The sequence below is a fragment of the Nomascus leucogenys genome, chromosome 12, assembly GCF_006542625.1.
Source record: "Nomascus leucogenys isolate Asia chromosome 12, Asia_NLE_v1, whole genome shotgun sequence".
Lineage (NCBI taxonomy): Eukaryota > Metazoa > Chordata > Mammalia > Primates > Hylobatidae > Nomascus > Nomascus leucogenys.
This window is the reverse complement of record NC_044392.1, coordinates 38,802,579-38,829,268: the sequence shown is the minus strand read 5'-3', so window position 1 is coordinate 38,829,268 and position 26,690 is coordinate 38,802,579. Positions and strand designations below refer to the sequence as shown.

Below are 26,690 nucleotides of genomic sequence, written 5' to 3'. Positions count from 1 at the left end.
TCAAGTTGGCTTCATCCATGGGATGCAAGGCTGGTTCAACATGTGCAAATCAATAAACATAATCTGTCATATAAACAGAACCAAAGACAAAAACCACATGATTATCTCAATAGATGCAGAAAAGACCTTCAACAAAATTCAACAGGCTTCATGCTAAAAACTCTCAATAAACTAGGTATTGATGGTAAGAACTATTTGTGACAAACCCACAGCCAATATCATACTGAATGGGCAAAAACTGGAAGCATTCCCTTTGAAAACTGGTACAAGACAGGGATGCCCTCTCTCACCACTCCTATTCAACATAGTGTTGGAAGTTCTTGCCAGGGCAATCAGGCAGGAGAAAGAAATAAAGTGTATTCAATTAAGAAAAGAGGAAGTCAAATTGTCCCTGTTTGCAGATGACATGATTGTATATCTAGAAAACCCCATCTTCTCAGCCCCAAATCTCCTTAAGCTGATAAGCAACTTCAGCAAAGTCTCAGGATACAAAATCAATGTACAAAAATCACAAGCATTCTTATACAACAATAACAAACAAACAGAGAGCCAAATCATGAGTGAACTCCCATTCACAATTGCTTCAAAGAGAATAAAATAACTAGGAATCCAACTTAGAAGGGACACGAAGGATCTCTTCAAGGAGAACTACAAACCACTGCTCAAGGAAATAAAAGAGGACACAAACAAATCAAAGAACATTCCATGCTCATGGATAGGAAGAATCAATATTGTGAAAATGGCCATACTACCCAAAGTAATTTATAGATTCAATGCCACCCCCATCAAGCTACCAATGACTTTCTTCACAGAATTGGAAAAAACTACTTTAAAGTTCATATGGAACCCAATTAGGGCCCACATTGCCGAGACAATCCTAAGCCAAAAGAACAAAACTGGAGGCATCACACTACCTGACTTCAAACTATACTACAAGGCTACAGTAACCAAAACAGCATGGTACTGGTACCAAAACAGAGATATAGACCAATGGAATGGAACAGAGCCCTCAGAAATAATACCACACATTACAACCATCTGATCTTTGAAAAACCTGACAAAAACAAGCAATGGAGAAAGGATTCCCTATTTAATAAACGATGCTGGGAAAACTGGCTAGCCATATGTAGAAAGCTGAAACTGGATCCCTTCCTTACACCTTATACAAAAATTAATCCAAGATGGATTAAAGACTTAAAAGTTAGACTCAAAACCATAAAAACCCCAGAAGAAAACCTAGGCAATACCATTCAGGACATAGGCATGGAAAGGGCTTCATGACTAAAACACCAAAAGCAACAGCAACAAAAGCCAAAATTGACAAATGAGATCTAATTAAACTAAAGAGCTGCAAAGCAAAGGAAACTATCATCAGAGTGAACAGGCAACCTACAGAGTGGGAGAAAATTTTTGCAATCTACCCATCTGACAAAGGGCTAATATCCAGAATCTACAAAGAACTTAAGCAAATTTATAAGAAAAAAAATCAAACAACCCCATCAAAAAGTGGGCAAAGAATATGAACAGACACTTCTCAAAAGAAGACATTTATGCAGCAACAGACACATGAAAAAATGCTCATCACCACTGGTCATCAGAGAAATGCAAATCAAAACCACAATGAAATACCATCTCACACCAGTTAGAATGGCCATCATTAAAAAGTCAGGAAACAACAGGTGCTGGAGAGGATGTGGAGAAATAGGAATGCTTTTATACTGTTGGTGGGACTGTAAACTAGTTCAACCATTGTGGAAGACAGCGTGGTGATTCCTTAAAGATCTAGAACTAGAAATACCATTTGACCCAGCCATCCCATTACTGGGTATATACCCAAAGGATTATAAATCATGCTACTGTAAAGACACATGCACACGTATGTTTATTGAGGCACAATTCACAATAGCAAAGACTTGGAATCAACCCAAATGTCCATCAATGATAGACTGGATTAAGAAAATGTGGCACATATACACCATGGAATACTATGCAGCCATAAAAAAGGATGAGTTCATGTCCTTTGTAGGGACATGGAAAAGGTAGAAACCATCATTCTGAACAAACTAGCGCAAGGACAGAAGGCCAAGCACTGCATGTTCTCACTCATGGGTGGGAATTGAACAGTGAGAACACCTGGACACAGGGTGGAGAACATCACACACTGGGGCCTGTCGTGGGGTGGGGGTAGGGGGGAGGAATGGCATGAAGAGAAATACCTATTGTAAATGACGAGTTTATGGGTGCAGCACACCAACATGGCACATGTATACATATGCGACAAACCTGCACGTTGTGCACATGTACCCTAGAACTTAAAGTATAATTTAAAAAAAAGAAAAAAGAAAAAAACCATTTTGTTGCTTATCTGAAATTCAAATTTAACTAGGTGTACTGTATTGTATCTGGCAGCCCAGTGTCCTGAGACTCTAGCTTCCTTTACTTCTCTGGACTCCCATTTTTGTCTCCTCAACTCAGGAAATTTTCCAGGCTCTGCCTGAGTTCCCACTCATTGTGTTGTATCCTGGACACACTTTCATGCCAGTAAGCTGATGCCACCGTAGGGCTCAACTTTTTTGTTTCCTGACTCTCAGATTGTTGTCCTTTGTTGTCAGATGCTCATTATCTTAAAACTTAATATTTCATATATTTTGTCCTTTTTGGTTGTTTCACACTGGAGAGCAAATCTGGTCTCTGTTACTCTGTCTTTGGTTGAAAGTGGAAGTCTGTATCCAGAAGTTATTGTTTCTAGCCAGGAGCCAGAACATAATTCTAACCAGGGCCAAAAATGTATGTTCGATCCCTTCGTAGGCGAGTGTGTAGTTAGCTTTATAGTTTTCATGCAATTAACTACTTAAAAGAATAGTTCTTTGTATCATAAAGGTGCCTGGTGAAAATGAGGGCTCCCCACTCCTGTTAGGAAATTGATTAGAGGTGAACATCTGCTAATAAGAGAATGGGATGGGCCACTGGGGTTATTACCAAGTACAAAGCATAAATTGGCACATTACATTGATTTTCAGAGTTTGAACCAAAATATAGATTTTGCTGGGGGTCAAATCTTGGAGGCCCAAATTGTATTTGGAGTCAGGGCCAGGAAGGCAAGTCAGATAGAATCAAGGTGGTCAAACTGGGGCCATAGAGGAATCTAGGAAGATGTAAATTCTCTTATTCCTTGTTCAATATTCAGTGATATTCTTCCTAGGGGGCTCTGGAAATAAAAATAAAACATGTCCTCTCTCTTCTCTTTGGTTTCTCTTGGTCTAGCTATATGCCGCTATCCTCTGGGCATGTCAGGAGGCCAGATTCCAGATGAGGACATCACAGCTTCCAGTCAGTGGTCAGAGTCCACAGCTGCCAAATATGGAAGGTGAGGATGGTTACATCAAGAAAGCCCATGTTCTGGGGTTGGGCAGATTTCCTGGGCACAGATTCCTGATCCTAGGGGCTGGGGAAGGTGGTGTTATTGGCAGGAACTGTTGAGAATGAAGGACAGACAGCAAATGGGCCTGTCCTGCTCTGTATGTTTTCAGGGAGAGAATTCAGGGCTTAGCCACATGTACTGGTCTGGCAGCCCCATCTCAACCACAGAGGCCCCAGGGCCACATTACCGACAGTGAATGGGTTCATTGATAGGAAGTGGATTTGCTTTCCCTGACTTTCTCATTGTGAGCTGCTGCAGGAGGCAGGCAATAGTGGCAGCTATGGGAAGGTGCAGATTATGTAGGACACTGGGAGTTAGCATCCACTCCTCTTCTCAGTGGGTCTATGAAACATCACTCACTGCAAAGCATCAAGACACTGAGGCCTCTAACAAGTTTTCCCCCTCTCTCAAGGATCTCTCACATAGAAGGGCCATCCTTGCCCACAGGGAGAGTGTGGCAGTTTCCTGGGGTGATTGATTTCAGGGGTCTTGTACATCAATAAGCCCCCCTACTGCTCTACTGGTTGGACCCAATACTCTACCTGGAATCTAATTATTTTGGTGTGAAGTATTGATTTTATTGAAATGGAATTATCCATAAGAAAAGCAATCCTGATGAACCTTCCTCATAATTTCTTAGTGTAAGAAAGACTAGAGTGATGGTTGGTGGAATTGGAAGGGAGCAACAAATGAATGGGTAATATTTGTGAGAAAAGGGAGCAATCCAGGGGAGAGGAAAAGGGGTAGGAGGTTCTCAAAGTAAACTTTATAATAATTTCACAATTTCGCTCAGTGGTAGCTCAGCCTGAAGGTAATAAAATGAAACCAGATTATTTACTACTTCCTTGACGTGCTCTTCCCCCTCATACTCCCCATGTGTTTCTATGGCTCCTTGCTGGTCTGCAATGCCCATCCTACTGCATTGCATAATCCACACTGGAGACCCTACTATCCCTCCTCCCTATTGCCATAACTTGATGTCCAAGCAAATGGTGGCTAGCTTTGTTAGGCTGAATTTGAAAGAGGGAAGGGAGATATGAAATGACTCATGGGGGAACAGAGACTAGGAAGAGTTTTATTTCTCTTTAGACCTCTAAATCAGGATGGGGAGTGAAGGCTCTGTGTGATCTGAAGGCCTCAGCTCACTGTCTTTCAGGGTCTCCAGGGAAAGGGATCTGACCACAAATGGGTACTGTGGTGGCAGTGAAAACTGTGGCAAGAACCCAAAATGTTTATAAGGACTGGGCAGCCTGCTCTCTCCCCTCAGTACAGGGCAGCTTCTTGCCTGTGAACCAGTAAATAGCTCTGTGGTTTCATGGTTGCTCCCTCTCTCCCCAACCCTCACCTCTCAAGGCTGGACTCAGAAGAAGGGGATGGAGCCTGGTGCCCTGAGATTCCAGTGGAACCTGATGACCTGAAGGAGTTTCTGCAGATTGACTTGCACACCCTCCATTTTATCACTCTGGTGGGGACCCAGGGGCGCCATGCAGGGGGTCATGGCATCGAGTTTGCCCCCATGTACAAGATCAATTACAGTCGGGATGGCACTCGCTGGATCTCTTGGCGGAACCGTCATGGGAAACAGGTAGAAAGAAGAGACATCCAGACCCTGGATGTCCAAGACCATATTTTGACTTAGGCTAGGAGAAGAAGGGTACAGGTTGTCTGTGTGGGTATGTGTGTCCACAGACCAGGCATGCCCTTGTGAATGTGTGAACCAGGGTGAGGGAGGCAGGGAAGGAATATCAAAGCTGTGGGGAAAGCAGAGTTGGTGCATTCTGCTCCTCGAATTAAGAAGAGAGAGTCCATCAAAAAGGTGGTGGGGTGAAGAAAAGTGAGCATGATTTAATACCACCTCTTCGCTCGTTCTCTTCTCTATCCTCAGGTGCTGGATGGAAATAGTAACCCCTATGACATTTTCCTAAAGGACTTGGAGCCGCCCATTGTGGCCAGATTTGTCCGGTTCATTCCAGTCACCGACCACTCCATGAATGTGTGCATGAGGGTGGAGCTTTACGGCTGTGTCTGGCTAGGTAGGTCACTAGCCCAGGAAGCCTATAGACTTTATTAAAAACTCCAACTTCTGGGAAATCAAGGCAATCAAATCAGAAAGGGATGGGATCAGTTACTCCTGGAATGGTGATTCCCTCTTGGGAAGAATAGAGACAGAAGCATTGCTCATTAACCCAGGGCTTGGGGCCCCACACCAAGTCATGCATTGAGAGTCGTTATGTTGACTGCCACTGAGGGGCACTCCTCCGAAGTCTTCCCTGGGTGTCCAGATGGAGTCCTGCTGGACATGCTGTGCAAGCTTGTGCCCTTGAAACTCACATAGTTCCCTGAGGTAATTGGCCTGAGCAGTAGGCACTCACTTGACTCTGTTTCCTTTGCAGATGGCTTGGTGTCTTACAATGCTCCAGCTGGGCAGCAGTTTGTACTCCCTGGAGGTTCCATCATTTATCTGAATGATTCTGTCTATGATGGAGCTGTTGGATACAGGTAAATCCTGGGAAACTTTATTAGAATGGGAATTGGCCACTAGGAAAGAATAGTATTTTATCATGTCTTGGGATCAATAATCAATCAACCAATCAGTATGTATTTAGTTCCTGTACAAGGCATTTGGAAATAATTTAGATGAAGGAATATACATGACCTTTATTTCCAGGGAACTTAAAGGCCAGTTTGGGAAGACAAGTTAATTACCCAGAAAACAATCAATTACACAAAGTAGGGACTAAAGTTTGTGATATGGCTCTAAGTATAATAGCCATATTTTTGACCCTCAAAACAGGACATGTAGTCTGACACAAATATTGGCCTACTTATGGAAACAAAGGGCCAGAGAATTGAAGTAATAAGTATAATACTCTGGGCAAGTCAAGAAGTCAGAAAGAATAGACCTTATACATACAAATGCTTTGAAATTTGTAAAAAGGGGACTAGTAAGACTTACAATAGACAAGGAAAGTTCTAGGTTAAGATGAGAATTGTAGCAGAGGAAGGTAGGTAAAGGTAGCAGAAGAAAGGAAGCAGGGCTGAAGGCAAGACTGACCTGGCTATAGTAGAAGATGGAGTTGAGAAGAACAGAATGGAACAATGGATAAGCCTGAAGTGGATAAAAGGAGTGCCATGGCAAAGAAGTGTGACCAGATACCCTAGGGTTGGGTACGGGATGCTCCCACCTATCCCATTTCATTTCAAGCCTTTAAGCCTTGCCATTCTTCTAGCCCACGCTAACACTTTTCTCTCTAAGCTTGGTCTGTATCTGCAAAGTGAGCCTGGGAGAGAATTCAGTCCATAGTGAAGACCAGACCAGATGATGGAGGCTGACAGGGCTCGAGAGAAGGAGATACTAGTGAGTCTCAGGAAGGGAGTGTGGAATTACAGCCTTCCATTGGCTTAGGTGTGGAGAATGAACCATTGCCCTCTAGCTGCCATCCCCTGGGTGAAGACCTGATTCATCCACTCTTCCACTCTTCTACTCCTAGTCACTTCCTTTCCATCTTCTTAGTCACTGTTCTTTCCTTTTTGCTTAAACTGTCTTGGCATAATTTTGCTCAGTCACACCCCAGCAGGCATGTATTCAAGGCATAGAGGAAATCAGAGATCAACCAAATTCAGTTTAATTTAATAAGCCTTTGTTAATCAACTGTTACTATATACAAGGAATTTGGCCAGCCATCTTAGGTATTCAAAGGTAATGGAGTCATTGATCCTACCTTTAAAGAGCTCACAATTTGGAGTAGGGGCTAAAACAGAATATAAGTTACTATGATTCAAGTATATGAGCAAGAGATAGCCTATGATTGCTCCAGGGTTCAAAGGAAAAAGTAAACTATAGTAGGAAAGCACAAAAATGGGAATGAAAACATCTGGATTTTATATAATAAAAGTTACTTCTGTTTGCTACAAGGCTTAAGGGATTAAAATGTGTGTGAAAAGCATTTCGTAAGATAAATTGCTATACACATACAAGTTGTTATCTGATTATCATTTTTCTGACTGAAGGACCAGTAAAGATATGGTAGAATAGATGAAATCTGAATTGGGTCCCAAAGAAGGGGTAGTACTTTCACAGGTGCAGAATCTTGAAATGGAATTTTAGGCAGAGGGAATAGCATGAGGAAAAAAGAATCATGGTTATAAAGTTTAGGGGACTGTCTGGGGGAAATCAACAGTTTATTTAACCATGGGCCATATTTATGTGGCAAAGTAGTGCAGGAGAAGCAAAACAAAGCAAATTATGCCATATCTTGAAGGAACCTGAAGTCAAAGCCAAAAGGAGCAAGAAGTGGAAGAGGAGGAAGAGGAAAAATTGTTGTTCTTGTTCTTCATAAACATTATCATTAATGTAATGAGTCATTGAAGATTTTTAAAGCTGAGGAAGGACATGATTGGAGCTGTGCTTTAGACAGATTAATCAAGCAGCATGCAAAGGTTAGATTGGAATGGAATGAGGAGGCTATGAGGAACCTTTTAAAACTCTTAGTTCTGCCAAATAAAAAGAATTAATGACCAAGGCCATAACAGTGACTGTGGGGAATGAGGAAAAGATATTCATTTAGGGGATGTTTGAAATCTGACTGGATGTATGGGACAAGACAGTAGGGTGAGAAAAAGGGTCAGATGAAGCTTGACAGTCTAAGTGACTGAAACAATGGGGATGACATTTATTTATTCGACAAATATATTTTGAGTGCTTACCATGCACCAAGCACTTTCCATTACTATGAAAGAGAAGTATAATTTATAGAAAAGAGAAACCAAGGAGAAAGATTTAGTTCAGTAGAGGATGATGATGGATTTAGTTTGGGGTGTAAGTCTAAGAGATTGAAAAGACATTCAGTAGAGAAATAAGGAAGGTAGCCGGAATTACGGCTCTGAAGTCCAGGGGAAAGATAAAAAAAATTAAAAAATGTAGACATCATTGGCTTTCATTTAATAATTGAGGTAATAAAATATCGGGTGGAGGCGGCTGAGTGAAGAGATCCTCTCAGCCACTGAGCGATGACATCAGTCTCAGGAAATAGTCATATTAGCAAAAGTTACTTTTTAAATTTAAAACAATTTCAAGAATAATATATGCTTACTGGTGATTTTAATAACTCTAAAGTATATAAACACTGAAAATTTATTTTCTTATCCCTTCTTCACTTGATTTAATTTTGACCAAGGGGGAACTGAACAGGCATTCCTTTTAATTTCTGTTGCTTTTCCTAAGACTTTCATGGGATTTATCTTTCTGGGGATAATGGGAAATATATTTATTGCAAGTAAACTTATGTTCTCCTAGCTTTCTGATCTGTAGAGAGAAGAAAAAGATGGCAAAACCTTGGAAGGGAGATCCAGGCTCTGGTCACTGTGGATAAGGCCAGTCAAATTTTATGATTTACCAAACATTTTCAATGATTAAATATATTTTAAAAGGCTGGCATAATCACCCTTAGTATTTTTTTATTTTTTGCAATTCACAAATTTTACATATTATTGATCTGGCTATAAACCTCAAGGGTCCCACCCATTATTGCTTGAGGGTGAGTATCCCAATCTCGTCATTTGGGAGATTTGTGTCATATCTGCCAGAGCTTGAGATGCAGAGCTTGAGGAAAGAGAAGTTCCACATGATGGGTTCTTGCTCCGTCCCTCCATAAAAAGAAGGAAGGAGCCTCTTTGTGTTCTCCAAGTAGTCAAATAAGCATAAATGCAGTTATATTCCATCCAACAGTCAGGCTTCTGGCAAACTCAGCCTTTAAAACAGAGCCTCTTACTCAGAAGTCAAAAAAGGCTGCTAAGCTAGAACACAAAACTAAATCCAATACCTGGGATTCTCATGAAATCCATGCATCTTACTTCCTGGGGCTAGTATCCTACAAATTTAATTAAAATTAAATAGAAATTGTTCTTTAAATTTAGAGCTTATATTTTTCCCCCTTAGTTTAATATCAAACTGGGTTGTTGGATATGTGGAATAGAATAGAGTGTGACTGGATTCTCTGAAATTGATTCACTGAACAATGACAATACGTAGTTAAAGGAGAGTCAGCACCAAGCTCTGGAAACATTTATTTGATAATGGGGCAAGTGCTACTATGTATGGTAGTATTCATTCTATGCATTTATCCATTTCATCATTTACTCTGTGAATTAATTCATCAAATGCATTTGATAATATTAAGTCATTATGTGAAGACATATTCAGTATATAAGAATAGGCAAGGTGCAATAAATTATAGAAAGCTTTTCATATTAAATAAGATATTGTTTAAAAGTTTTACTACTAAAGGAGTAAGCATCAAATATTTTATAAAAATTACTAATATTAAATTCTTAATTCTCCATTGATGCAAGATAAACGAGTCAATACGATAATACAAATATGATTATTTACAGTCCTCCAATTCCAAGATAATAAGCTCATACAAAATCTAGAGTAAAGATGCCGGGTAAAAGCTTTTCCATGAATGTGTGATTAACTCAGATTTCTCCCTCCTTTTCCTCCTCTTCTCCTGGCCTGAGCAGCATGACAGAAGGGCTAGGCCAGTTGACCGATGGTGTGTCTGGCCTGGACGATTTCACCCAGACCCATGAATACCACGTATGGCCCGGCTATGACTATGTGGGCTGGCGGAATGAGAGTGCCACCAATGGCTACATTGAGATCATGTTTGAATTTGACCGCATCAGGAATTTCACTACCATGAAGGTCAGTGGGGTCAAGTGTGGTGGAACTTGTTTAAGGAGGCACAAATCATAGTGTGGTAGAGAAAAGGCATGCTAGAAAAATGTCTAGGCGGATGCCAGTTCAATGACATATTCTGTTACTAACTAGCTAAATGCATTTCACAAGTCACTTCATCTCTAAGGGTCTGATTCTCCATTTGTGTGTAAGGGAGTTAGAATAGGTCAGTGAGCTCTCTCTCTCTTTTTTTTTTTTGTTCTAACACTAAAGGTGACATATCCATTAAGCACAATAACACAGTGTCCAGGGCCCACAGATTTTTAAGACCCATAAAAATGCTTTAATTTCTTTTAGTATCAGGTGAAAAAAATAAATTTTTAGGGTCAAAGATTATCTTTTTACCAGCACAGTTGTGTGTGTGTGTGTGTATATATATGTATGTATATGTATATATGTATATGTGTATATATGTATATATACACACACACAACTATATATATATATACATAATTATATATATATATATACACAACTCTCTCTCTATACATATATATATACACAACTCTAATATATATATACACAACTCTCTCTCTATGTATATACACATATACAACTATATATATATGTAGTTGGTGTTCTGCAGTCTTCTGAATTTTTCCTTTAGGAACCTCGCAGTGGCAGTGATAGTTGGTCAGGCCTTATAAAACCTGGGCTGCAACCCTGGTCACCTGTATGCACTGTCTGCCCTTGGCCACCTCACTTCATGTTGCTGGACTGCAGTTTTCTCATCTGTTAAATGAGGACTGCACTAGCATCTCATCAGGCCCTTCCTTGCCTTGAACTCTCTCGAGTCTATAATCCCCTCAACCGCAGTTGCCATCTACCCTGATTCGTGTGTGTATCTATACACATAGATACACACACATATATGTGAGAATATGTGTATTCTCATTTAGAAATGAGATTTCTAAAAAAAAATGAAACTGTTTTGGATTGTATATTATTTCAAGTTTCTCACCTAGCCCTGTTGAAAAGAAGAAGACTGGCTCTGAAATGTACCTAGGAGGAAGTAGGATGGCAGTCTTCCTCTTACCTCAGTTCAGAATAGCTTGAATCAGGGTAGACGGCAACTGCGGTTGAGGGGATTATAGACTCAAGAGAGTTCAAGGCAAGGAAGTGCCTGAGAAGACGCTAGTGCAGTCCTCATTTAACAGATGAGAAAACTGCAGTCCAGCAATGTGAAGTGAGGTGACCAAGGGCAGACAGTGCATACAGGTGACCAGGGTTGCAGCCCAGGTTTTATAAGGCCTGACCAACTATCACTGCCACTGTGAGGTTCCTAGAACGAAAAATCCAGAAGACTGCAAAATACCAACTATTCACCAAGGGTGGTGCTCACAGAAACAGTAGGTCTTGACTCTTACTGAGTTGGCTGGCACTGTGTCTCCATGCACCTTAGCAGGGCCAACCTGTCACTCACATGCCTCTTTCTCTACCAGGTCCACTGCAACAACATGTTTGCTAAAGGTGTGAAGATCTTTAAGGAGGTACAGTGCTACTTCCGCTCTGAAGCCAGTGAGTGGGAACCTAATGCCATTTCCTTCCCCCTTGTCCTGGATGACGTCAACCCCAGTGCTCGGTTTGTCACGGTGCCTCTCCACCACCGAATGGCCAGTGCCATCAAGTGTCAATACCATTTTGCTGATACCTGGATGATGTTCAGTGAGATCACCTTCCAATCAGGTAGGGAGCTCAGGTCCTCTTTGGGAAGTGGGAACAAGGTGACGAAGGAGGAATGCACATGCCCAGAACTTCTCATTAGCAGGTCTTTGAGAGGAGTGGGATTGTGCAGGCAGCTTCTCATTGCTGGATACAGTGAATCCTTTGTGTGACTAGTTTTAATTGTGGAGGGGATGGGATGAGAATGGAAGTGAACAAAATATTCATGTAACTCTTCTTAGAAATAATGTTTTTAAATGAGAGTATAGTGTGTTAAAAATTTTATATTATTTAAGGTAGTTAAGTGTGCTGTTAAGGAAAAGCACACCTAAGCATTACTGAGATATTTAAATGAAAATTTCTAAATATACACAAAACTAAAGAGAACAATAAACCACCCATCACTCAGCTTTACTAATCATTGATATTTTGCCATATTTGTTTCACCTATTCCTTCCTTTTGGCTGTAGCATTTTAAAGCAACTGTGAGATACTATTTGATTTCATTAGCAAATAATTGGACTGCATCTAAGAAAACAGCATCATTTTCATAGGTATAATGCCATGATAACATCTAACAACCTTTATTATTAAATAATTTCTTAATACCACCCAATATCCTGTCCATATTCAAGTATGACTAACTGTCCAACAATGTCTTAATTCAGTTGGCTTTATCAAATAAGGATCAAAATAAGGATCTCTTGGTGTGTTTCTTTATTCTATTTGCTCCGTGTCTCTTTTAATCTAAAACAATTTCTTCCATTTTTATTTCTTTTTAAATGGATTCTGGCTTGGCTGACGGCTTTCTGTGGTGTCATTTTACTTGAGCTTCTGTTCTCTGTCATTCCTAATGACTGGTGCTTACATCTACAGGTTAATTTGATTCCAGTTCAATATTTATTTTTGTCAAGAATTCTTTATGGATAGTGTTGTATATTTTATGCTTAATTTCATCATAGGGATGTAATGCTAGATCCTCTCACTTTTTGGGATACTAAGATTGATTTCTGGCTCCTCATGAACTTTTTCCTCAAGTTTTATCCTCCGTTAATAACCACTGTCTGAATTATTTATTTCACTAGGGGTTGCTAAATGACGATTTGCTAATTCTTTTATTTTTTTCTGCATTTCTTAGCTGAATTTCTTCCGAATAGAATAACTATTCTTCATGCACCAGTTTACTCAGAAATCACATCGGAAGAGCAGGATATGTGACTTATTTTCCCCTTTAATTGTTGATTTTCAGAGTAATGACTTGATACCGTAGCAACCCTCAATAATGTCTAATTAAATTTGTTTTTTACCCTTATTTTTTTGGTATCATTATAAGCTCATTGCTTTTTATCAATTTAATGTTTAATCGATTGCAGTTATTATTCTTTTTTTTTTTTTTTTTGAGACAGTCTCGCTCTGTCACCCAGGCTAGAATGCAGTGGTGTGATCTCGGCTCACTGCAACCCCCGCCTCTCGGGTTCGAGTGATTCTTCTGCCTCAGCCTACCAAGTAGATGGGATTACAAGTGCCTGCCACTGTGCCTGGCTAGTTTTTCTATGTTTAGTAGAGATAGGGTTTTGCCATGTTGGCCAGGCTGGTCTCAAACTCCTAACCTCAAGTGATCCACTTGCCTTGGCCTCCCAAAATGCTGGAATTACAGGCGTGAGCCACCGTGTCCAGCCATTATTCTTTTTAATACTCAAGTTGTGCTGTCTTTGACTAGAGTTTGCATTTTCTTTTTTTTTTTTGAGATGGTATCTTGCCCAGGCTGGAGTATGATCTTGGCTCATTGCAACCTCCATTTCCCAGGTTCAAGTGATTCTCCTGCCTCAGCTTCCCAAATAGCTGGGATTACAGGTGGCAGCTACCATGCCTGGCTTTTTATTTAATTAAATTAAATTAATTAATTTATTTATTTTATTTTATTTTTGCATTTTTAGTAAAGACGGGGTTTCACCATGCTGGCCAGGCTGGTCTCGAACTCCCAACCGCAGGTGATCCATCCGCCTAGGCCTCCAAAAATGCTGGGATTACAGGTGTGAGCCACTGCACCTGGCCTAGAGTTTGCATTTTTAAGGGAGCTCTTTGCTCTTTGGATCTGACCCTAGAAGCCTTTGATAACTTTCTTGTTTTCTGAAAGAACAAGGTATTTCAAGCTCATTTTGAACATGTACAGCACCCGACATGGAATCAACCATTTCTTCAAGAAATCTTGATTCCTTTTAGTAGGAAATGGTATTTAGAGAACACAAACTGGGCAGTAGAGATACTCATTACTAATAGGTTGTCATTGTTTCTTGGATTTTTCGGTGGAAGAAAGCAATGAAATATGTATATTTAAAAAGAAAAAGATTATGAGTTTACATTGTTACTTCCAATTCAAATTAAAGATAAGGTTTTTATTTAAATTTGATTTTATACTTTCATCTCTATTATTTATGCTAAATATCATGTTTCCTAACAATGTTAACAGCATTTTCTTCATCCTATTATTCAAAAAGCAATACCAATATTATTACTAGCAATGTAACTATTGAGCATTAAGATTTCTTAGCAATTCTCTTTTCTTTGTCCTGAGAATATATCCTACTAAGAATGTGCAATCAAAGCACTATGGTCTAAGGTCAGTTGGGTAACAGTGGGATAATTCTTTTCTGTATATAGTTATGTCACCAATGTGATATACAGTTAGGTTCATTGTAGCCATTTGTTTCAACTTTTAGGGATTCATTTTAAACTTTAAACACTACTTTTGATTGAACAGTAACAGCAGCAAATAGTAATTTAACTTACTGGAGCCAGAAACTGTGCCAAATCTTGAAAAGTTAAAAGGTGTTTTTTTTTTTTTTTTTGAGACGGAGTCTCGCTCGGTCGCCCAGGCTGGAGTGCAGTGGCGCAATCTCGGCTCACTGCAAGCTCCGCCTCCCGGGTTCACACCATTCTCCTGCCTCAGCCTCTCCGAGTAGCTGGGACTACAGGCGCCTGCCACCATGCCCAGCTAATTTTTTTGTATTTTTAGTAGAGACAGGGTTACACCATGGTCTCGATCTCCTGACCTCGTGATCTGCCCGCCTCGGCCTCCCAAAGTGCTGGGATTACAAGCGTGAGCCACCACGCCCGGCCTGTTAAAAGGTGTTTAGAACATTGTTCATACCATTAAATTTTAGATGGGGAGATGAAAGATACAGAATGCTTTTTTTAAAAAAAAGAAATGTCCAAGGCAAAATGAACAATAAATGGTCAGAAAGAGAGAGGCACTAGAGTGGGTTTGTCATAGACAGCATCAAAGGAATGAGACTTGTACTGGGCCTGAAAGAAAAGTCCAGGTGTAAAATAACATAAAAGAGATGAAGAGACTAATTTAAAGATAAACCGCACTTTGGGAAGCCAAGGCAGGAGGATTGCTTGTACTCAAGAGTTTGAGAGTGGCCTGAGCAACATGGCGAAACACCATCTCTATAAAAAACACAAAAATTAGCTGAGTGTGGTGGCACGTGCTTGTAGTCCCAGCTACTTGGGAGGCTGAGGTGGGAGGATCACCTGAGCACTGGAGGCAGAGCTTGCAGTGGGTTGAGATTGCACCACTGCACTCCAGCCTGGGCGACAGAGCGAGACTCCGTCTCAAAAAAAAAAATAATAATAATAATAATAACAATAATAAACCAGAAGAACCCATCCTTTCAGATTTGATTTTTAAGGGAAAAAAAATTTCAAGATGGTTTGCTTATTAAGAGGTACTGATAAGAAAATAGAGCATATTTTTAGGAAAACAGGTTTGGTGTTTAAATGCCTTCAGTGCTAATGATTTAATCTAAGAGTCATTTGATTGATTGTTTTATCTGAATACTGAGAGCAGAAATCAAGATGCTCAAAGTCAGTGCCACTTACACTGTAAGTGTTAACTGGGGAACAAACAGATTCCCACCCATCCTCAAGGATTCTCCTGGCATAGTAATTGGTACACTTATTATAGATAATTATAGCTATGAACCATGGTTTTTGACTCCTGGGGTCTCTTGAGCTTTAAATCCAATGCATAATAATATTAGTTTTCACTGGAGCCTGACAACCGAACTCAGAAAGCACATGCAGAGGCCAGATACTTCCTTATTTATATAATAATGTTAAGAAGAAGAAATATTAGGATACCTAGAAGAAATGTCTCTTAGGAAGGAAATACATACTCTAATTCTTGACCCCCTTGATTAGACAAATCAGAGAGAAAAACTCTGGCAACATCAGTCTGGCAAATACAATTTTGTGGTTTAGTCTCAAAAGCTGCAAAGTCACTATAAAGGACACTCCAATGTCAGTAAATATCTATGAAGATGAAGCCTTAATTCATAAGTTGAAGGGCTAGGCCGATGAGGCATAGTGAAGACTCTTCTATAAACAATCTAATATCCTTGAAGGAAAAAGCGTCTTAACACTATGTCTGCCCCTTGCCCATTTACCCGCTATATTCTCTCTATATTTTCGCTGAATTTGGGTCCTGCTTCTTATGCTTTATGATAATGTGTGGTCACAGCCCTTTGAATCGCTGTTTCTTAAACTTTTTTGTACCATAGCCTCTAGTATGTAATATGTGAAACAAAAATTTTACAAAGGAAAACTTACTATTTAGATAAATGGTGATATTTTTATTCAACGTATTTATGATTTTATCTTTTTAAAAGACTGATGGCAACTCACTAAATTGATTTTGTAATGTGCTAGGTCACAATATGCCTTCAGAGAAAATACTAGCTATCTGTCTTCTCCCTGGCTCTGACTCGCCCTTGTTTTATAATAGATGCTGCAATGTACAACAACTCTGAAGCCCTGCCCACCTCTCCTATGGCACCCACAACCTATGGTATGTGTGATTCCTAATTATGCAAATTAATTTGAAGGGACTTACTGGGGGATGAAGAAGCGTGGAGAGTTGCAAAGCCCTGGCTGTGTGGGAGACTTTACACACATACTCTTTGGATGAAGAGTAGCCCTGGAAAGGTAGGACTGTCTACCTCCAAGTTATGGATCCAAATATACTCTCTTCACTACTGATTCATGTGCTTCTTCAGCTGAGGCAGAGTCTGGAGTTGTTCCAATTTCTCCATGAAAGTTTGGGAATTTGGGGTCAGAAAGAGGGAAAGGGACATTCCTAGGTCAGACCCATAGTGGGTATTTCTAAGAAGGGGTGGAAATCTAAGAAATAAAATGCTGATCTCTCCAATTGGAGATAAATATGCCATGTATGCATTGCTTTAGGCAGTCATTGGTGACACTAGCCAGCAATGTGGGAAACATGTGGGATTGAATGTGTCCAAAGAGGACTTTCAGCTACCTTGGCATGTCTCAAAGAATGCAGAGTGAAACTGGTTCCTCACCTGTTTTTCATGAGGTGTGATTAAGGGACTGTAGACTCAGGCCATAATAATACAGAGACAAAATTTTGAGAAGAATAGAAAAACTCACCATTATTCTGTCTGACACATGGGGAGGGGGAGACTACTGTCTTATGGAAGAGGGAAATAGGATATGGGAACAAAGTAATAAACAGGATGGGCATGGTGGCTCACACCTGTAATCCCAGCACTTTGGGAGGCAGAGGCAGGCAGATCACGAGGTCAGGAGTTCGAGACCAGCCTGGCCAATATGGAGAAACCCCATCTCTACTAAAGATACAAAAATTAGCCGGGCATGGTGGTGCATGCCTGTAATCCCAAGTACTTAGGAGGCTGAGGCAGGAGAATTACTTGAACCTGGGAGGGGGAGGTTGCAGTGAGCCGAGATCAGGCCATTGCACTCCATCCTGAGTGACAGAACAAGACTGTCTCAGGAAAAAAAAAAAAAAAAAAGTAATGAAACCGTAGCAAGAAAAAAAAAACAAAAACCGGTAGCAAGAGCAAGAATAAGCAGAAGTATTAAGGTGGCATCTTCCACAATTATCCTCAAGGAACAGGGTCTACCTCCATGTTTCCAGTTCAGTCCCTCATACTTTTACTTGACCTGTGAGATGATTGTATTCTCTGCCTTCTCTCCCTGGTCACAGATCCAATGCTTAAAGTTGATGACAGCAACACTCGGATCCTGATTGGCTGCTTGGTGGCCATCATCTTTATCCTCCTGGCCATCATTGTCATCATCCTCTGGAGGCAGTTCTGGCAGAAAATGCTGGAGAAGGTGAGGAGGTGCAGAATGGGCATGATACAAGAAACTGCTCCTTTCTTTCTCAAGCCACTGTTGCCCCAGGAATAAAAGGCAAATTGCAAACATTTATTAATGGTTGGAGTTAACTGAGGCTACCAAGAAACATAGGAATGAAGCCAGAAAAGAATTAGCCAAGTCTATTTTCTCATTTTAGAGTGGAGATGTTGGAACCTTCCTAACCTTCCTCGGAAATGTAGAAAACTCTTCTTAATACATTGAATCTCAACTCAGGCATTTTCCTTGAAGATTCTGATTCACTGGATTTTGGATGGAGTCCAGGCATCCATATTTTTAAAAAAATTTAATAAGTGCTTCTGATGCACATTCAAGGTTAAGAATTACTCTCCTAATGCCAAGCTGAAATTTCTGATAATGCTGTTGAAGTTCCGTCTCATCTTTTTCACTTTGTTTGTCTGTTTGGTGTGTGTGTTTGTGTGTGTGTGTATGTGTGTGTGTGTGTGTGTAGAAAAACATCCAGCTTCATTAACATTCAAGCCAAGTTTCTCACTATTCTATTTCTACTTTTGTGTACTTGAAGGTTGTGATTATGTATCCCTCTGAGTCCCTCTTCAGACTCTGTCTATGCCAAATGATCTGAATAACTTTTTACATTGTCTAACACTTTACAGGAAACAGACTTTTTCCTCATGCATAATTTTATATACACTTCATTGAGTAATAACTCATAGGCATTGTTATGTTTAACTATTTTTCTGATGAGAAAATATGATGTGCTTAAGGTCATGCAACTCATGTCCAGTCTTCCATGCTTTTTCCAATTGTTAATATTGAAATGCATTGATTTCTTTCTTCAAAACTATATTCATTTCATCAAAGATGGAATATCTATGACTTGTCTTGGTTTTTTGGACAAAATAGCAACTCCCTTGGACCAAATTGCAACTCACTGCTGCTTGGCATCTGATTCTTTTGGGGCCTGCCGATGATTAAGTGTTTCTGCCTTTGGCCATGGTCACCTCTCCTGGTCAATAAGTTCCTCTCAATAGACATGGACTAGGAGAGGCCACAGAAACTCTGAACTGTGGGGCTTTGAACTGCCTCCTGAGGGCAGGGAACAGGAAGGAGGAGAAATCCTGATTGATTTCTGTGTTTGGGGGTGGGGTCTCAGAGGAGACCAATGCCTGTGTGGAACCTCTATTCCAGAGGAGAGAGAAGGGCACCATGAGAATGGGCTTGAATCTCCAGAGCTTTCTAGATGCAAGATGGGAGAAAAACGCCTCAAATCAGGGGTAAAGGAGGAGCAATCCTGATGAGTAGCCTGCAATTCCTTCTGACCTGTGCCACCCTCAGGTTCCTGAGATGGTTGATGTTTGTTTTAAGGTTTTTAGGAAGGAATATTTCATGGAAGAGAAGGTCTCCTTGCTTCCCACAAGTATGTCTACCAGTCTGAAAACACTTAAAGCTTTCAATTCCCAAATAGCAACAGAAGACTGAAAGACAGAATCCACAGAGATGCATTCGCTGTCATGAGTATGTCTCAAGGCATGAATGAGGCAAATATCAAAATTTTTCCTCCTTTAGAATGCTGGAACACACTAGTGTTTAATGAGGTATTCCAGAGTGAGGGTTGTGGTGAACTGAAGGTTCATTGAACTGCTTGAAGAGGATATGTGACCTTCTTAGTCTGTTAGGACCACATTTTAGCCAAAGGAGGAGGGTCTGTGTTCTCTACTATACGAGCTCTTTTTCTCTTTATTTGAGCCACAATTTACCATACTTCTCTGAGTCTTTATTCTGAGGCCTGTTGGAATAACTTCATGGGCTAAGAGAGAAATGTTGGAATCTCCAGGTAAAAGGTAGAGCAAACATTTTGCCCTTGAATATTTAACTTGGTCCTCCAAGAAATTCTACCCCTGTACATCCTAAGTAAGATGACTCAAGGTGTTCTGGAATGACACCCAGGATTTCTTCCTGGGAACAAAATTTTATGTGGAAAATCATTAAGTACACACATACATTCTAAGAACATTACTTAACATAGCTGTAGACTATAGCATTATTTGTAGGATACTTTTGATGGTGTCCTCAACATTCCTTCTTTGAGAGATTCAACCCACATCTATTGAGTACCTACTCTGTTCTGAGCTTCATGCTTAGTACTGGGGATATTACTGCAACAAAAGACCTTTCAGTCTAGTGGAAAAGTGCACATCTAAGTTTTGCCATTGAGCACCCAAGCTGTGTTTGTTGGGGTGGAGCATTTTACATGTTTAAACCCAAATAGTCACATACATGCAAATGCTGGCATTTGCCTTTTGATGGAGCAGGCAGGTTATATTAGATAAGATACCACAGAAGTAGTTGCTTTGTTGTTCCCCCTCCCTTATTAGGTGTAAGTCACATTGTTATCTCTGGACACCCAGGGCTTTCCTGTCCCATGTTGTAGCCATTTTATTTTTGGTTAGTGAAAATATGGGTCAGTGGTAGGTATTATCCTAATCTAGGGTGTCAGAATGATCAAGTGGAACTATTGATTCATCATGTTATAGCACATTTATTAAGTTAATAAACAATTTATGTCTATTCCAAAACCAAGTAGTTAAAGGGTAAGCCAGGAAAACCGATCATTTAATAAAACATAGAAAACTCTATAAGATTGAGATCTTTGGCTACTGATAGGTTCTTATAGCATCATGGAGATAATCCTTTTTTTTTTTTAAAGTGTTTCAGGAAGCACATCATAGAAATTAGAAGATAAAATTCTACCTTGAAGAAATGAAGGATTATTCAAAATTCCTACAACACAGGCATTTGTGGAACCAGACTGCATCCCTAGCACGTGCAATGTTGCTGGGGTTAAACAGTAGTAAAGAGTTATTTCATTTGAGTGGAAGAGCTGAGTTTAAGAAGAGGAGGAATTGACCATCTCTTTTGTGCCAACGTGCCTTCCTCCTTGTTCTTATCTTCCAGGCTTCTCGGAGGATGCTGGATGATGAAATGACAGTCAGCCTTTCCCTGCCAAGTGATTCTAGCATGTTCAACAATAACCGCTCCTCATCACCTAGTGAACAAGAGTCCAACTCGACTTATGATCGCATCTTTCCCCTTCGCCCTGACTACCAGGAGCCATCTAGGCTGATACGAAAACTCCCAGAATTTGCTCCAGGGGAGGAGGAGTCAGGTGAGGATGATGTGGTGGGCAGGGGCTCAAGGGAGAAACCTCGACAAGCATCAGGTAGGTATGACACGCCTGCTCCCAGTTCATTGCGTCTATTTTTAGTCTCTGCTAACCTCCTGAGAAGTCCACGTTCTCTTTCTAGATTTGGTCTGCCGCTGCTCCTGGCCTAATTTGAACACCTCTCCTTTGCTACTGAATATGAGATGTGTGGAGGGACTCACATACCAGAAAAGAAAGAAAACAAAAAATAAAACATGTGAATTAGGTGTTAACACCAGAAGAACCTAAACAGTCCAACCAGTCTAACCTCATTTTACATGTCGGGAAAGTGAGAAAGTCCAGATAGAGTACTCACTCAACACCAAATTTCATGAGTGGGTAAAGGCAGGACTAGATTTTCACCTGGAGAAATAAATAAATAAATGAAGCTAAAGACATTCCAAAATTCCCAGTGGTGTAGCCATTTACATAACTAAAATAAATAACTACTTGAGTTATCTATTTTTTGTTAATTTCTCTTTGGTAAACATTTATTAGAGTAATATGAGATTTTATTATGAGAGTAAAATATTTCTCGCCTTTTCTCAATAAAAGCATTGAAATAAAACAATAAAACAGGTAAAATAGTAAGTAGTGTCAGTTGATTCAAATTTCAATGTCTTTCAAAAAATGATGCAGAGTCATATCAGAAGGGAAGCTGGAGTCACTTCTTTAGCTCAGAGCAACTTTTCTTTAAGATCATCAACCTGAGGGACCCGAGTCAGTAGAAAAGAACTTGTAGTGTTCAGGAGAGAGGAGCTAGGCCTGAGCTGGATGTAGAAGCAGACAGGACTAAATTCAAGAGCATAGGATTTTACAGGAAGGAGCCTGAAGGGGTCTTTTCAAAGGATAAAAGGAAACTTGGCATCTATTTTATTATTCAATGGATAGACGACATGAAAGAGCATGCTAAATTCAAGTAATTTCACAGAGACAGCAAGAATAAAGGATATAAACTAATTTGTTTCTTACGGTGAATGGAAGTAATTTACCTATTTCCTAAGTCTAAAACATCCCCCACCTCATATTTTAAGGTTTTTTTAAGTTAGAATATGCCTTAAGCTAGATCATATGTCTTTAATCTGAAAGTTTTTTATACCTAAAATGAGTTTTTAAGTCAATAACAGTGTCTTAAAATTAAGGTAATAAGTTATTAAACCTTCAACCTTTAATATTCCCACCCTGATATACCATGAGCCTTCCTATAGCTTCACCGCACAATTCCGCAAGTTTAGCCACAGAATTTGTTAATGATCATCTATTATGAGGAAAAAAATGAGAAATAAAATGGTGTTCTACATTCTGAAGGCCACAAGAAAATCTCTAGAGGAAGCAAAACCATTTTCCAAGTAAGAATGTCATGAAGCAGGTTAGGCTTTCACAGGGGCATGTTTTAGCCCTCCTCTCAGAGTTCCTTCCTGAAGAGATCTCCAAAGACACTCCATGGAATGAGGCTCGTTGCCCTTGTCTTCCCAGGCTGCAGCGGTGTTGTGAAGCCAGTCCAGCCCAGTGGCCCTGAGGGGGTGCCCCACTATGCAGAGGCTGACATAGTGAACCTCCAGGGAGTGACAGGAGGCAACACATACTCAGTGCCTGCCGTCACCATGGACCTGCTCTCAGGAAAAGATGTGGCTGTGGAGGAGTTCCCCAGGAAACTCTTAACTTTCAAAGAGAAGCTGGGAGAAGGACAGTTTGGGGAGGTGAGTTGATTCTTTGAGTGGGGCCTCCAGTCCCTTATAGCTTGAAGAAGGTGGTTGGATAAAAATGATCAGTAGAACAAAGAGTCCCTTCCAGAGGTGGACTCACAACCGAATGTCTCTTCCACTTGTCTCTCCTTGCATTGTCCTCTGGATTCCAGTGTTGGGTCAACCTCATCTTTGTCAAATAGCTGTGGAGTTCCTGGGACTTCTGATTTCTATACAGGAGTTTTTAAGGCAGGCAAGTCACTAGACTTCAGATATCTTGAAAAACATTCAATATTTTCAAAAATGTTTACAATAGATTACAGAGGGTGGGATCCAGAAGATGTGATCATCTTTTATGAACTGTCCAGGAACATTCTGCTGCTCAATAGCCACTTTGTTTTTTTCCCCTTTAATGGGAGTTATATGTAAAATGGTCAAAAACAACCTCGCCCCTGCCTTTAGTCCCAGAATCAGCCGCTAGGGAATGAATCACCAACTAAGATAAGGAGGAGTACTCTTTTCATTTGCCCTCAGAGTGATGCATGCATTATTAAACTTTTCATTCTTGCATCAGTCACATGAACCTTCTGGGAGCTGAAAGCAATGTTTTGAATTGTAATAGGAACTCTTCACCACTGCCATCTAAACTCCAAATGAAACACTTGGCTTCCTAAGATGTGTTATTGGTTTTCACTGTGTATCTCATGTTCTCTCCTTAGATAGGTCTGGTGTTGCAAGAGGTGGAGGGGCCCATGTTATCTGTTCATGGTGTGACATGTACTCATTCTGTCCCCTGGGTTGAAAACCCACATCTGTTATACTGTTACTAATACACACGAGTTGCTTATAATGCTAAGCCCTATACTAAGGGATTACTTTAGGAAATTTCCTTATGTTTCACGTGATCCAGTGACTAATGAATCGAAGTTCAAGCATTTGTAATAAAAGACATTTTATATCGGGCTATGCTGTAATATAATATTGTTATTGATTCATTCATTCACTTAATGTTCCAATCAATGTGTATTTCTAAGGCAGGAAATTAGCGTATTAGCTGGGTACTTTACCATTGTTTTTAATCTTACCAATTATTTGAATCATAGGTATGTTACACTTATCTTCTTATTGGTCTTTTGATCATTTTGCCTGAGTTGTAAGAGTTAGTTTATCTCCAGGAAATGCCCAGCAAGAGTACTGAGACATCTTCAGGAGAAATGATGATGCTGAGACTAGATGACTTTTGTCTAGGTTCATCTCTGTGAAGTGGAGGGAATGGAAAAATTCAAAGACAAAGATTTTGTCCTAGATGTCAGTGCCAACCAGCCTGTCCTGGTGGCTGTGAAAATGCTCCGAGCAGATGCCAACAAGAATGCCAGGTCTGTGGTCTACATTTTGAATTTTCCTTTATGTATTTCATCTTTAGGACCAGGAATACTCCTGGATACTTCTGAGCAATTTTTTCTTTTGAGATGGGAAGGTCAGTGAGCTGCCTCCCATTTCCACTGTTATCCTTTTTCTTCTTCTGATGGGGTCAGCAGTCCTCATCTTTTTCTCCACCTCTCTCAAACACAAAGATACACTTTCCACTGTACTTGCCACATATTTACTTCCTAACCCCCTGTGCACAAGCACTGTACTTGTTCCCAACATATACAGCTGTCTAGATGTGTACTTCTTTGGTCTTTATACACAGACATACTCCTGCATGTCATTACCTCCTTTTGACAAAATCTTCAGAATCACACGACTTTCTTGCTAAGCCTCTTCCAGTCTCCTTTTTTCACATTTCTATTTATTTTCTCATCCTTTTATTCTCTTTTATGCTCCTTTTCTTCTATCTCCAGCAACCCTCAAAATGAGAAGCTACCTCTATTTGGAAAGTTATCTATGAACCTCAAAGCAAAAGGATCCACGGTTCTCTAGCAGTTTTCCAAACTGGCTAATAATCTCTTGGATCTTTTTCTACATAAATTGCAGTTTCCAGCCACACTCCATTGTCTGACAGCCTTTCCATTACAATAATGGTGAGTTAATCCTCACCCAGAGAGACAAGCTGGTTGAAAGCTGGCTGTATGTGTCCCAGAGAAATCTCCACACCTGGATAACATATGCATTTTCCCATTTGTGTTGTCTTGATTTGTCCCACTGATATTCACAGTGAAAAAAAGTTTATTATTCTTATTTTCCAAATTATCATAAATTCCAAGAATGGTGATAGACTTCATTAAAAGTCTTGCAATGGACAGGACATAAGATAAAGAAGAGAGAAAGGTGAGGAAATGAAACTGGAGGCTTTAGAAATTTAACTGATAATTTCAATCTTTAAGATACTGGTAAGAATAAAAAGTGACATTCTCTGGGTCTTATAGAGAGATGAAATATTTCTTATATTAATCTTAGCACATGATTGGAGAAAGTGGCATGAGGGGAAACAAAACAAAGCCAAACCACAGGACATAGGATATGACAAAGCCTTTCTCCATTGTTCCAGTTGGTGAAGTTTGCCATTCCTCCACCTGTGTCCTTAGCAATGATGGATGGCCATGACTGTGAACCCTCCCAAGCCATGGAAACCCCTGGTTTGAGACGGAAGGGGGAATGAAAGAGGGGAGGTGTTGCATCAGGACTGCATTGATTCCAGTGGTTTATATTGACATACTATGACTTCCAGTCTAGGATTCCTAGAAAACTCTTGGAGGGCTTATAACTCATCTGCTCCAACAGTTTTGGGAATGTGGGCTAGAGGCCTCACTAACAAAATCTTGCTACTTTATGACCCAAGGGTGTCTGTCACCATGTACTCAAACAAGTATTAGTATTGGTCAAATGAATACTTCTTTTGACATGACTACCACCACAGCCTTTAAAGAGCTCTGTTTTGGACAGGCTACTAAATACATGTTGCAACTGACTGATGGTTCATACTGCATTAAGAAAAGTCAGTATGAGAAAATAAAGAGTAATCAGATAAGCCAAAGCATGGTTGTTCACATCATACAGAGTTTCTTCACTAGTAATAGAGTGACTCTATGGCTTTAAAAAAAAAAGAGGTAAATATCCTCGTGCACTTAAGATATGATTTTCAGTGAGACGTTTTACTCTGTAGAGTGGTTTTTAGCAGCCTATTTTTAATTCAGCAAATATTAATCATTTTCTGTGTGGCAGGGATTTTGTTAGATGTGAGGGATAGAAATGTGAATAAGTCATGGATCTTGTTCTCAAAAACATTACAATTGAATAAGCATCATGATATTTCAGGAGGAATAGAATGAGACAGATACAGGTGTCAATTTCTCTGTCCTCTCAAAAGTTATCCAAAGGGAAACAAGATTTAGCATAATGTCCAGGAATAGAGCTTGGTGTGCATTCTTCTCTCTCTTGATTCTGACTCTGGCAACTTCTGAGTTTATCTATGTCTGTATCCTCCCAAGGAATGATTTTCTTAAGGAGATAAAGATCATGTCTCGGCTCAAGGACCCAAACATCATCCATCTATTAGCTGTGTGTATCACTGATGACCCTCTCTGCATGATCACTGAATACATGGAGAATGGAGATCTCAATCAGTTTCTTTCCCGCCACGAGCCCCCTAATTCTTCCTCCAGCAATGTACCCACTGTCAGGTAAACAAGCAAGGTCTTCCATCTCCTCCCTGTGGTCATGAGAGTAACCTGGGATCTGAAAATAGGGAGCAGTGAGCCTTAAAGTGTATCACTGTTCTGGGATGGTGGGGGAAGTTAGTGTGCAGGGAATAATGGAGCAGCTGCCCTTTGAGGGAATGCAAGGGATTCATCAAGAGTAGAGAAAGAATGTTGA

General features: G+C 40.1%; 1 protein-coding gene across 2 annotated transcripts in view; it reads left to right on the top strand.

Annotated features, from left to right (window-relative positions):
• DDR2 (discoidin domain receptor tyrosine kinase 2) overlaps positions 1-26,690 on the top strand; it is a 137,471-nt gene that overhangs the window by 100,255 nt on the left and 10,526 nt on the right. The window contains exons 3-14 of one of the 2 annotated variants that reach the window (XM_030824042.1): positions 3,265-3,367; positions 4,775-5,006; positions 5,307-5,454; positions 5,815-5,920; positions 9,944-10,127; positions 11,603-11,846; positions 16,612-16,674; positions 17,854-17,984; positions 20,943-21,153; positions 22,666-22,889; positions 24,123-24,250; positions 26,306-26,497. In XM_030824042.1, the coding sequence (XP_030679902.1) occupies positions 3,265-3,367; positions 4,775-5,006; positions 5,307-5,454; positions 5,815-5,920; positions 9,944-10,127; positions 11,603-11,846; positions 16,612-16,674; positions 17,854-17,984; positions 20,943-21,153; positions 22,666-22,889; positions 24,123-24,250; positions 26,306-26,497 (1,966 nt within the window). Of the gene's footprint in view, positions 1-3,260; positions 3,368-4,774; positions 5,007-5,306; positions 5,455-5,814; positions 5,921-9,943; positions 10,128-11,602; positions 11,847-16,611; positions 16,675-17,853; positions 17,985-20,942; positions 21,154-22,665; positions 22,890-24,122; positions 24,251-26,305; positions 26,498-26,690 lie in introns of those variants that run through there. The other variant, XM_030824041.1, reaches the window with a different exon arrangement.